Source organism: Peromyscus maniculatus, chromosome 18 (genome assembly GCF_049852395.1).
Source record: "Peromyscus maniculatus bairdii isolate BWxNUB_F1_BW_parent chromosome 18, HU_Pman_BW_mat_3.1, whole genome shotgun sequence".
Lineage (NCBI taxonomy): Eukaryota > Metazoa > Chordata > Mammalia > Rodentia > Cricetidae > Peromyscus > Peromyscus maniculatus.
In genome coordinates, this window is record NC_134869.1 from 12,043,783 (window position 1) to 12,057,369 (window position 13,587).

General features: G+C 47.9%; 1 protein-coding gene across 3 annotated transcripts in view; it reads left to right on the forward strand.

Moving 5' to 3' along the window:
- Positions 1–13,587, forward strand: part of LOC102926303 (tetratricopeptide repeat protein 41-like) — a 61,248-nt gene that overhangs the window by 46,902 nt on the left and 759 nt on the right. For all 3 annotated transcript variants that reach the window (XM_042263384.2, XM_076554558.1, XM_076554557.1), the window contains exons 13-15: positions 1,343–1,495; positions 3,956–4,089; positions 13,458–13,587. In XM_042263384.2, coding sequence (XP_042119318.1) covers positions 1,343–1,495; positions 3,956–4,089; positions 13,458–13,587 — 417 coding nt within the window. The remainder of the gene's footprint in view (positions 1–1,342; positions 1,496–3,955; positions 4,090–13,457) is intronic.

Genomic DNA, 13,587 nt, shown 5'->3' on the forward strand with positions numbered 1-13,587 from the left:
TACCTGCTACCACATCAAATTTGGTTGAACGCTGAACATTGGCATGTTTGTCTTCCAGCATAGCAGGCCTCCGCCATGGCTGGTCTGGGGCTCTTCTCAAGGCACTTTGGGCAATATCTGTACTGCTTTCTGGTTAACATCACTGGCAGGAAGATTTTTATTGCCATCTAGAGGCGGAGGCCAGGAATGCTGCCTACAATGTGTAGGGCAGATCTACATGAAATTACCCTCCCCAAAGAAACGTATAGTGTAACAAGTCTTTCTCTGTCCCACCAGCTCCCAAATATTGACATGGAGACTTCTTATTAATTATGAAAGCTTGACTTATCGCTTAGGCCTGTTTCTAACTAGTTCTTTTTTTTTTTTTTGAAGATTTATTTTTTTATTATGTATGCAATGTTCTTCTGCATATATTCCTACACCCCAGAAGAGGGCGCCAGATCTCATTACAGATGGTTGTGAGCCACCATGTGGTTGCTGGGAATTGAACTCAGGACCTCTAGAAGAGCTGCCAGTGCTCTTTACTGCTGAGCCATCTCTCCAGCCCCCTAACTAGCTCTTATAACTTATCCCATTTCTATTCATCTACGCTCTGCCATGTGGCTTGTGGCTGTCACCTCTCCTCCTCTACATCCTGCTTGCTCTGCATCTCCTGGTGTCCTTTCTCTTTCCAGACTTCTCTCTGTCCCTGGAAGTCCTGCCTATACCTCCTGCCTAGCTATTGGCCATTCAGCTTTTTATTACACCAATCACAGCAATCCATCTTTACACAGTGTACAAATATCCTGCAACATTGTAGTGCTGAGGTTGAGAAGTGTTCTAGTTTCTTCCTTATTTGGAAATTTTTTTTTTGAGTAAAAAATCTTGCCAGATAGCCCAGGGTGGCCTGAAATACACTATGTAGCCTAGGCTGGCCTTGAACTCAACGATCCTCCTGTCTTAGCCTCTCAAATGCTGGGATTATAGGCATGTTCCACTATGCCTGGCTATTCTGGTTTCTTTATAAAGATATTTCTGAGGACAGGCAGATGTAGCTCAGTGCTAGAGCAAGTACTAGCATGTATAAGGTTTGGGGTTGGATCCCTAGCACTGCCCCCTCCTAAACGGGGTGCGTGTGCTCATGCACGTGTACACGTGTGCTCACACACACAGACACCTACTTCTGAGTGTTTTTGAGGTTCTTGATTCCCCCATTTACACATATCTTTCTGGATAGATATCCATATAAGAGAAAGGATTTTCATAAAATGGCTGAGAATTGTTGCTAGCCCAGTGAATGTAGACCATTTACTGTAAGCATTCTCCATGCCTGGTAAGCCACAGGCCTGTGTTTCGTTCTCAGGTTGGCTGCTGGAAATGTGCCTGTTGCAAGACTGAAGTTTCAAGAGTGTTTACACATCAGAAGACGTCTATTTGGTGATAAAAACATACTAGTTGGAGAAATTATGGAATTTTTAGCGGATTTGCTATTTTTTTTACTAGAAGATAATGAAAAGTAAGTTTCTATGGACTATTTCAAGAAATGGGTCCCTCTCCCATTTCTCTGGTGTCTGGGATGTGCACTGACCTATCAGGGGCATCTTGCTCCTTTGTCTCTAGAGGGGGTGTGCCCTTCCTGGGGGCTCTGCCGTGTTTGTCAGGGGACCTGCTACAAGGCATTCTGAAAACTCTGGGCCCACAGAGAGGCAGCTCTGGCAGCAGGTAAGGACACAGGGGTTCCAGTGCGCTCACTGTGAGTGTTCCCCAGTGTTCCTGACAGGACTTGTGACTGGGCATGCTTTGCTTAGGGCTTCTGTGCAGGCCTAGGCCCTGGCTGCTCTTCTGTGGGTCTGTGTGATCAAGGCCAAAGTCAGCCATGCCTTAGGTCATACTCACCTGCTGCCCCCCCCCCCCAGCTCCTGCCTCGATCAGCCTTTGAGATGTGGCTCTGTCCTCAGCTCCTCACATATCCAGGCGTAGAAGAGGGTAGTAGAGATCACGGGACCCTGCTGTGAGCGTGGCCAGATCCAACTGTTTTTCCTGCTGCAGGCTAGTGTGGAGGGAGTTTCTTTGTGAAGCCCGAGAGCCAATGGCAGACTTCCTGGGCTCAGCATTGCTCTTTCATAGGGGAGCCAGCTGACTGAACATCCAGGGATGCTCGTTCAGTTGTGAAGTTACTGTGTCTTGGGTTCGGAGTTGCCCTCTCCTCCCCTCCTGTGTCCTGGTGTCCTTTTCCCACCCCAGTCTTCCACTTTCTCTAAGATCATTTCCCTCCTCTCTCGTCAGTAGACGAGGTAACTGAAAATGAGGACATGGCCGCTCCTAGGTACGGTTGAGGAGGTTTTATTGTAGATATGAGGGAGAGAACAGCCAGAGGCATCTGGAAGAGTCCTTCCTGAACATGGCCGGCTGACTGAATCAGGCTGGGGGCGCGGGGCGGGGTGGTGGTGGTGGGTGGTGGTGGAGGGGTGTTGAGAGAGGAAGAAAAGAGGAGAGAAAACAAGAGAGAGGACCAGGAGCCAAAAATGGCAGACCAAGATAGAATCCAGGAGAGCACATAGTCAAAAAGGCTGAGGCTACACAAGGAAGAGGAGCTGGGGAAGGGAAGGGAAGCTCAGGTGCTGGGGAGGTGTAGGGTAGGGGCGGGGTGAGAGCGGAGGAGCCAGGACTGTACTTGCAATGCTGGGTTGGGAGAAGCTGGCGGCTAGAGTCTGCTTTGATACGTTAATAGGCCCTTTAGCCATTTGTGCTGGGTTTCTCTGAGGCCTAGCAGTAATCTGTAGTCCCTGAGTTTAAATCAGCCCACGGTGGGTGTCCTTTCTGACCGATCAGGGGAGGTGCTGGCTGTGTCCCACTGCTGGACTCCGGCTTCCTTTCTATTGCCGAGTGACTGAGGCTGGACAGGAGCTTACCTACCGTCTTGAGTTTGGTGAGGTAAGCGGCAGCACACATCAGAGGGCTTGGCTCAGGTCTGACTGCCCCCTGTGGCCGCTTCAGTGCGGCCTCCAGCGTCCACCCAGGCGCAGTCAGTGTGAGCCTACCACCCTCTGGAAGGCTTTTCAACGTTACAGCCCAAAGCCCTGGGTATAGCTCATGTTCAAAGGGTTGAGGATGATTGCTGTGACAGAACAGCATGGCCAAGGCAATGTGTAGAAGAAAGTCTTTAGTTGGGCTTAGGGTTCCAGAGGGCGGAGTCCACGGTGGCATAGCAGTGGGAACAGTTGACAGCTCACATCTCAGTCCGAGAGTAGGAGAATGGTGCCAGCGTTTTGAAACCTCAAAGCCGCCCTCAGTGACACACCTCCTCCAGCAAGGCCACACCTCCTCCAGCAAGGCCACACCTCCTCCAGCAAGGCCACACCTCCTCCAGCAAGGCCACACCTCCTCCAGCAAGGCCGCACCTCCTCCAGAAAGGCCACACCTCCTAATCCTTCTCAAACAGTTCTGCCAGCTGGGGACCAAGTATTCAGACATATGAACCTATGGGGCCATTCTCATTCAAACTACCACAGAGGCCCTGGCTTTGATACCCAGCACTGCAATAATAACAGTAATAATAATAATTACAATAATAACAATAGTATAATACAACAACAACAGGGGCTGAGGATGAGGCTAAGTTGGGAGAATGCCTGCCTAACACGGGCTAAGGCTTTGGTTCAATCCCCAGCAAATCTCCACTCTGTGGAATGGTGCATGCCTACAGTCCCAGAGCCCAGGATAGGAGGCAGGTGTTCAAGGTCATCCTTGCTATATATGGAGCTTTGATGCCTGAGACTCTGTATATATATATATGGCACACACTGTTACATCCGTGGATCTGGCTTCATTTTCCACCCTCTAAACTGTGAGAGTCTGACATTCACGTACTCTCCTTTGCTCCCCATCCTAAGGCCAGCATTCAGAGAATGTTTGTTGAATGAATGTATGCCATGTTTCTTCAATGCAAAGTTTTAATTGAATTTCTGTTTTCCAGATCGCAAAAGAAGCAAGTAACTGAATATTATAAACAAGTAATAAAAATCAAGGAGAATTCAGACACTGTGGCCACCTGCAAGCTAGTCAGGAAGCAGCTGAGCATCAGCCTCAGCGATACCTTGTGTAAACTAGGTAATTGCTCCCATCTGTTCATGAAAGGGCAGCGTTTCCCTGCTTCGTCTGCATGCTTGGCTTATTTTAAAAGATGGCTTCATTGAAGCAACTCCTGCTCTATATACTTGCTTTTTTAAAATTACATTTATTTTGTGTGTGTGCGCGCGCACACACACACACACACACACACACACAGGTGCATGCATGCATGCACGTAGAGGTCAGAGTCCAAACTGCAGGAGTTATTCTCTCCTTCCATCATGTGGGTTCAGAGGACTGAATTCAGACGTGGAGGCAAGTGCCTTTACTCACCAGCGTCGCTATTTTCCTATTGCTTCAAAGAGACCGGGGAAGTTTACAAAAGGAGGCATTTGATTGGAGGCTTACGGTTTCAGAGGGCGAGTCCACCACCAGCATGGTGGGAAGCATGGCAGCGGATGAGGGGGCGTGGCACAGGAGCTGCAGCTAAGAGCTCACATCACAGAGAGAGAGAGAGTGGGCCTGGTGTGGGCTTTTGACATCTCAAAGCCCACCCCCAATGACACATCTCCTGACTCTTCCAGACAGCTCCAAGAACTGGGGCCAGGCCTTCACGTATTTGAGCCTGTGGGGGCCATTCTCATTCAAACACCACACCCACCAAGCCGTCCACTGGCCCAGCACCTTCAGGTTTTGTTGTAGTCCATTTCCCTTTCATTCATAGATCTTTTGATGTTCTTCTCCCGCCGGGGATGGTGTGCACCCCTGTAATCCCGGTCGGGGACGGTGGTGCACCCCTGTAATCCCAGCCGGGGACGATGGTGCATCCCTGTAATCCTGGCCAGGGATGGTGGTGCACCCCTGTAATCCCAGCTGGGGACGATGGTGCACCCCTGTAATCCCAGCTGGGAATGGTGTGCACTCCTGTAATCCCAAGCATTTTCCAGAAGGGAACAGGAGGACTGAGAGTTCATGGACAGTGTAAACTATATTGTGAGAGCTTGTCTCAAAAACAAAAAGCGAGTGAAACCCAGAGGCTAGGGTTGTAGTCCTTGCCTACAGAAGAACCCACCTTCTGTCTCTAACCCTGCAAAGAAAAAGATTATTTCCCGTGCCATTTTTCATTCTTTGTGGTTTTTTTTTTTCTCAGTAAAAAATGATTGCATCAGCTTGGTCACTTGTTGAAGAGAGGCAAAAAAAAAAAAAAAAAAAAAAAAAAAAAAAAAAAAAAAGCCAAAAATATCTGTCTGAGCAGCAAAAGAATGTTTCCAGTGGATGGATTTAGGGGTGTATGTGTATGTGCATGAACAAACAGTTTTTTGTCTATTTTCTATAAAGCCTTCCAGGCTGAGGTTTGTGAAGTGTTTTTATCTAAGAACAGAAAATGCAGATGCAAAAAAATAGAGAAAATATTTGGAAAAGGAATTGGTATGTCTACTCTAATTTCTCCACACAGTCTGTTCTGTGACAGTTTGGGTCTCTAGCTTACAGAGGAAGCAACTGACATCCATTTACTTCAGAAAGTTGGCATCTGTAACAGTGTCAAGGGCAGAGTTTTATGACTCCTGAAATAAGTCTATACAAAATGGCTCAGGTTTGCAGCCTGTGTTCAATGTGCTGTGATCCAACTTCTTTTTCTTTCTCCCAGTGATTGAAGAGAGGCTTCTATTGGGGGTGGGGGAACACACACCTATGGCAGGCACCCAGGGACATATAGCAAAGCAGAGGGCCTCTCTCAGGGCTGGGCAACATTTTTAATGTCTCTGAAGGGTCTTCCTCTGTAGCTGAACTTTTCCTGTGTCCCACCTGGCCCATGGTCAGGACAAATCTCTCTCACCTGCCAGTCCTGCAGCTGCTTGGACCCAAGTAAACACATAGAGACTTATATTAATTAAAACTGCTTGGCCATTAGCTCAGGCCTACCACTGACGAGCTCTTACACTTAAACTCAGCCCATTTCTGTTAATCCATATGTCACCACCTTTTCTGTGGCTTTACCTGTGTGCCATTAGATGCTGCTCCCTGGATTGTGGGCTGGTGTCTTCTGACTCAGCCTTTCTCTTCCCAGAATTCTTCTTGTCTGCTTATTCCACTTATACTTCCTGCCTGGCTACTGGCCAATCAGTGTTTTATTAAACCAGTGTGCAAAAGCATTATTCCACAGCATTCCTCCCCTAATTTAGGCTTGTTCAGTTCGAAGAAAGACAGGCTGACCGATTGATCCCCAATCATTGTGTAACATGTTCTGGTCTGGCCCGGAACTTGTGTAGTGTAGAGTAGCCACTTCCCCCGGAGGGGCCCTGCTGGTAGAAGAACAGGGTAATAAGGATTTTTTTTTAAGCTACCAGGCTTTTGTCTTAGGTGAGGAGGAGGAGGAAGAAGCCAGCCATCTTGGAACTTCGCCATCCTTTGCCTAGTTTTGGCTCCTTTCCTGTCTCTCTGCCCATCAGTGATTCTAACTCCTCTTTCTTCCTCCCCCTTCTCAGAGGTTCCCCTAAAAGCTGTTAGGAGTTTTAGGGCACAGACTAGATGTTTTGAGCTACAAAAGGAGTGATGAGGTAGAGTGCCTTGGGAGAGGGATGATTTCAGGGGCTGTCACAAAACCTGATGGCAGAGATTCAGGGCACAAGGGAGCCCTGTGAGGACAGCACCCGTCCTTGGAGCATGCTGTGTGGGCCAGGTCGCCTCTGTGTCACACAGAACGAGGCTGTTAGTTGTGCTGTGACTCCTCCTGGGCGTTAAGAAGCAGTCAGGGCAGTTTTGCCCTTATGAGAGGAGAAGGATAGGCCAGAAACTGTCCGAAGAACTCTCCGCAGCTTTGCCACAGGTACAGGCAAGATCGGTGGCTTAAGAGCTTGAGACGCTTTTCTTAGCCAGTGTAAGTTCAGAGGTCGACCATCGGATCTCCTGAGTGAACCTTGTGGGGAACATTAAGAGACAAAGCTAGCCGGGCAGTGGTGGTGCACGCCTTTAGTCCCAGCACTCGGGAGGCAGAGCCAGGCAGATCTCTGTGAGTTCAAGGCCAGCCTGGTCTACAGAGCGAGATCCAGGAAAGGCGCAAAGCTACACAGAGAAACCCTGTCTCGAAAAACTAACTAACTAACTAACTAACTAACTAACTAAATAAATAAATAAATAAAATAAAAAATAAAAATAAAAAATAAAAAAATAAGTAAGTAAGTAAGTAAATAAATAAATAAATAAATAAATAGAGACAAAGCTAATGAGGAAAATCCTTTGACACTGTGATTACCATAAGTCCTGTTTAATAAGGTGCAGCATAAGTGTGCAGCTGGCTGGACTGTGTACCAGAACCTTGGTACAAAAACCCTGTAGAAGGGCAAGTCAGGGAAATGATTTCCTCTGTGTCTTGATCAATGTGAGTTGTGTTTACAGATCAAAGTTTAAATGTGAAATCAGATGCTTGTTAAAAGACTTCTGTGTAAGGAGCAAACAACAGGAAACTTGGTAGGAGAGGTCAGTTCAAGTGACTGTCCTAGGCGGTGCCTTAGCAGCAGCTGATGCCTGTGCCCAGGAACCAGCTGTGTGTCCAGTGGAGAGGACAGTGTGCTGATGCCTGTGCCCAGGTCCCAGCTGTGTGTCCAGTGGAGAGGACAGTGTTGCTGATGACTCTCTCCAGGTCCCAGCTGTGTGTCCAGTGAGGGACAGTGTGCTGATGTCTCTCTCCAGGTCCCAGCTGTGTGTCCAGTGAGGGACAGTATGCTGATGTCTCTGCCCAGGTCCCAGCTGTGTGTCCAGTGAGGGACAGTATGCTGATGTCTCTGCCCAGGTCCCAGCTGTGTGTCCAGTGAGGGACAGTATGCTGATGTCTCTGCCCAGGTCCCAGCTGTGTGTCCAGTGAGGGACAGTATGCTGATGTCTCTGCCCAGGTCCCAGCTGTGTGTCCAGTGAGGGACAGTGTGCTGATATCTCTGTCCAGGTCCCAGCCATGTGTCCAGTGGAGAGGACAGTGTGCTGATGCCTGTGCCCAGGTCCCAGCTGTGTGTCCAGTGGAGAGGACAGTATGGTGAGGCCCCTGTCCAGGAACCAGCTGCATGTCCAGTGGGGGACAATGTGGACCAAACTTGAGTGAAACCCAGGTGTCACCACCAGATACCAGCATCTAATTGACAATTTAAAAGAGAAATATAATCTCATTTGGTCTTTTTTATAGGATTGTCCAACAATGTCCTAGGGACGAAGTCCCTGTCCATCTTATATGACTTAACCCTTGCCTTTTTGTTCGTTTGTTTGTTTGTTTTCAAGACAGGGTTTCTCTGTGTAGCTTTGCACCTTTCCTGGAACTCACTTTGGAGACCAGGCTGGCCTCGAACTCACAGAGATCCGCCTGGCTCTGCCTCCCGAGTGCTGGGATTAAAGGCGTGCACCACCACTGCCCAGCCCCTTGCCTTTTTTAAATCTTCCTACACATTTTGTATTCTTTTAATAAGCGTTACTTAATATTTAACATAGTTCCTTACTAACTAAAGTTAAGTATTTGTATGTTTGTTATTATTATCGCTATTATTGTCTGTACCTTTTTCTAACAGGAAGATACTTGGTTTCTCTTTGCCAGCATTGCATTTGTGGAGCAGGCTCACACAGGAGGGAGGAAAAACCCTAGCTAATTCTGATTCCCCTTCTGTCTTTGGAAAAGCAAGCGTGGGACCAGGGGTGTAGCACACTAAGCTCCAGTCCCATCCCCAGCCCTGCACAAACTCAGCGTGTCTGGGTACACTTGTAATCTGAAGTTCAAGGACATCCTCAGTTCCTTAGTTGAGATCAGCCTGCCTGAGAAATGAAAATGTAGAGCAAGTATGGTCAATAAAGGGATTTGTATGTTAATTACTTCTTACATTCTTATCAGGCAGTTATTTCAATTGTTCGGCTATTATTAATAATTCATTCAACAAATATTTACTGTGCCTTTCACATGTCCACCTCTGTTTTCATTGCTGGGGAGATAGCAAAGCACAGGACAGACGAGCCCAGCTGTGCCTTCCGCTGAGCTCACCTATGGGAGAAGGCTGTCACACAGCTAAGTACACAGTTGTTTAAATCGTGCAGTGCTGCTTGGAGACCCCGGCTGACACAATGCTGAAGTAACATATCACACCTTAACTACAGCCAGGAGAGCACTATTCCGGGAAAGTCCGAGGGTACCAGGGGACCAGGCTTCCTCTGCTGGATGAGCCAGGCAGGGGAAGTACCCCAGAAGTGTTGCTGGAGCAGAAGGTGCAGGATGAGAAGCTGTTCAGTAAGCAGAGTCCAGGAGTAGGACAGAATATTGAGGCTGGATGGGACTGAAAAGGTCCCTGCGGCTGGTGTGCAGGAGCAGTGGGGGAGGGGCACGAGAGGAGCCTCTGAGGGTCATATTCCTGGGAAGCCAGGGCAGGAAGTGTTAGGAAGAGTCATTCCCTGGCAAAGCTTTCACTGAGATCACCAATGTAATAGTCCTAAATTAGACTTTGGGTCAGCACCACCACAGAGCTCAAGGACCCTTTCCCATCATTCTTGTTCCCACTGTGTGCATTTTTGACTTCTCAAACAGACTGAGAATTCCCAGGGGCAGGGGCCTTGGCATTCACTCTGTCAGCATGCTGGCTGTATGAGGTCATAGATAAAGCAGGGTATGTCCTTTACGCAGTGTGCCCTGGGTTATCCCACTGAGACGATGGTGCTGCTCCTAGCTAACAACACCGAAGGAAACAAATCAAATCCTTCCTTCCCCCACTGAAAGCAGTTTTCCTTAGTTGATGGTCCAGATTGTTTTAGATTGTGTATTAACAATGATAATCGCCAGCTTGAGTGTCTTGGCATCTTCCTTCTAATTTTATGATGACAGCAGGTGAACAAGTTGAATGCAGTTTAGTTTTCAACAGGGTATGAAAGAGGGGGCTTCCAGTAAGTTTTGATAATTAAGGTTTATTTTATAATCACAATTTTTTGTTTTTTTGCATGAGACTATAATAGTAAGGTTTAAATGTTAAAATGTTGCATCTGTAGGAAGGTGGTGGGTCCTTCATCTTCCACCTGAGATCACTTTTGTGAGGCACTTATAACTAAATGGAATCTCTTTTGTTCATTAAGCCTTCCTAGCTCCAGTTTCAAGTGCAAGCCTCAGCATAATGAGGCTGCAGATCCCAGAGATTTCAGCAGGATTGCCAGCTATGACGTGAGGCCTTCTGTGATCTATGTGCTGAGCTCTCTCTGGCAGGAGCAATCTCATAGCTCTTTGAAAAATGCTGTAAATTCGCCATTGAGTGGGAGAAAAGAATAGAAATGTGCCTTTCCTTTCCCATTGTGTAAGCCGAGTGCTCTGCACCGAGCAGTTTATTTTGGATGGAAAATGACAGATGAACACAATGCGACCTCCCTCTCACTGGGCTTCTCTTTAAGAGGAAATGTCAACCCTCTGGGTCAAGTTCAGAAGGAGGAAATTAATTGTGCCAGCGGGTGACTCTCAGCAGGGAGAGGCAGTCTCTTTCCTTCATTTGATTTCAAAATTCTCACCTCAGCCAGAACCCTCTGCTGACTGAAGTTGATCCTTTGATCCAAAGTTAGTAACCCAGACAAACCTTACATTTTCGTTTTGACTTAGGTATAAATGTCCACCATTAAAAAACCCCAAATTTTAAATGCTTCATAGAGTCTCCACTTTTAAGAGTGGACCTTTGGATTAGAAGTGGATGTCATTTTTTCTTGAAATACATGGCCCACAAATTCTAGTTTGGGTTTCTGAAGATTGAGGGCAAGTGTGCTTCAGTCTCTGTGACAGATCTGCTGAGCCTGCCACCTGATGACCTGTCTTTATGGTTGTCTTGCCTGCTCATACTTGGAAACAATGAGTTGTTTTAGCATCTCATGGGAGTGAATCTTTCTAAAGCCAGCATCTGGTCTAGTTTTCATAGGAAACAATTCTTTTCATCCCAAGTCTCATCTGTTACTTGGTACTTAATCAAATTACTTAATTAGAGTAATGAACCTGGCTGACTCTGGATCATGCTGGCACCTAGCTGGCTGGGAACAGAAGCCTGGCTGTGGAGAAGAACTAGCTGCAGGCATTTAGTGTGTCCCGGGTTTTGTAGAGGAAGTGAAGGACCTGGTAAGCTCTCCTCCCAGATGTACCACACAGGTGGATTCCTTCCTAGTGATATTACTATTTTAAAAAAAACGATTTATTGGCCTGGTGGTAGTGGCCCATGTCTTTAATCCCAGCACTCGGGAGGCAGAGGCAGGCAGATCTCTGTGAGTTCGAGGCCAGCCTGGTTTACAGAGTGAGTTCCAGGGCTACACACAAAAACCCTGTCTCGAAAAACCAAAAGAAAAAGTAATTTATTTATTTTTGTGTGTGGGTGTGTATATGCCTCGGGTCTGGGGGGGTCAGAGGGCAACTCGCAGGAGCCGCTTCCCCTCCTCCACCATCTCGGTCACCAAGCTTGGGGTCACGTGTCTCTCCCCACCCAGCCATCTCTCCGGCTTGATGACGACGATTGTGACTCTCCTAAGGAATACGTGCAACCTGGAGAAGAGTGTCCTCTTGCTTGCTTGTGGAGTTATGTCTGCAATCGTGGGGACTGAGAATCCCAGCGGCACTATTTTCTGAGCTTGTGGGTACCACTGCCTCAATTTTCTTTCTGTCCAGAAGGGGATAATAATGTCTGCCCATAGGACTAGTCTAAGGATTTAATGAGATAAAAATGCCAGCAGAAACAAGCAACTAGGTGTTCGGTTCTCTCCCCACCCAGAGCAAAAGTTGGCTGTGGGAGAAGGCCCAGAAATTCCTCAGTAATTCACATTTGCAGGGATGGTTGTCTTCTCCCTGGGTCAAGAGGACTGATGAAGCTAACCCAGAGCTGGTACCAGCTCCAGAGAAAGGTCTGGGGCTAGGCCAAGGCAAGGATGCCTGATCCTGGAAGTTTACCTGCTGACAGAAAGAGAGGACCAGGTTGTGTCAAAGGACACCAAGGCCCAAACTGTAGCTATGGGTCTGCCTTGGGTCCCAGAGGAAGGCCCTGACCTGGGGGTCAGGCCATGAAGCAACAAAGCTGTGCCTGTGAAAATTTACCTCTGTGTCACCAAGCCAAGAGCTCCTTGGAGAATGAACAGTGTCTGCAGGATCTGGAGGTGGGTGGCCAGAGCATCTCCCAGTGGGTCCTACCTTACCAGCTCCATGGGATGTTGCGTGTTTCTCCATTTTTCCTTTTGAGGCCAGTTAAAAATCCCTGGAACTCAGCATCACAAACTGAGTAATTCAAGTGGGCAGGCTACTGATCTTGAGAGGGCAGCGGAAACATCATAGGGCATCATGGGAAAACTCAAAAGCAAGGGCAGAGCTGCAGATGGCTAAGCAGATAACCCCCCAACAACTTACAGAAAAAGCAGCAGGCAGCATGGCTTAGGGAGGAGAGCTGCAGGGAGACGGAATGCAAGCAGGGGTCAATGAAGTTCGTTACAGTCCAGAGTGAGGGGCCAGCGCAGCAGTCAGGGCCGGGCTGGGCTGTTCTACCACGAACTGGACCATGTCTACGCGAGGCGAGGAATGGACGTGCACTGGAAGCCCATGGCACCGCTTACAGAGGCACGGGAGGGAGATGCTTTCTCCTTCACACTTGGGTACACCTTCACGTGTGAGCCACAGGTATATGGGTACTGTGAGCAAGACTAAATGGAAAAGAAAGCAAATGGCGGCACGGAGCTCTTACTGGACTACAGACAGATGGTGGCTACAGCCAGGTGCCTTGTAAAGAGCACAGGCTCCTGGGCGTATGTCCATGCTCACAGCCCTCACCTCCCCATCAGTCACATGGTCAGGTCAGTGTCCCTCCGGCACCAGCTTTACAGTGCATTTGTAATCAAGAAAGCATGTTGTGCATGGTTTAAAATGTGACCTGTGTCACCTGACCCAAGAGAAACACGAAACTCTTTAAGCCACAGTGGAAGTTGTTTTTCTACTCTAGAACTGTCTAGAACGGCAAATGTCAAATGCTTTGTGTGTGTGTGTGTGTGTGTGTGTGTGTGTGTGTGTGTGTGTGTGTGTGTGTGTACAATGGAATGCAGGGCCTGGTGCATGCTGATGCTGGGCAAGCTCTCTCCTGAGGGGCTCAAGCTGTGCTTACTGTCTCTTTAACTTAAGGCATTCACCTGGTCCCATCTTCCTTTTTCTGTCTCTTCATCCTCTCATAACATCAACATCTTCATTTCTAAAGAGTGTAAGTCAGCTTCTGCCCCTTCTTTCCAGGCCCAACATCCTCTCATTTGTATCTGTTTCTTCACACAAGACGCAGGTGAAATGCTTTTGGCGGGGTATTATGACAGACGGTGTAATAAACGCTCTCTGGTTTCTTTGAAGTGTATAAAGTTGGTAATTAAGAATTCTAATATTCCTTTTCCCTCCTTCTCTCCAGCAGGCCAACTGCTGTCAGGTGACGTCTGCCATCACGCCATGATGGAGGCCGTGAGCTATCTGTACAGGTCACTTGATTTAAGGTCCACTCACCTGGGGTCTTCCCATGCGTCCATCCAGGGAATACTGCA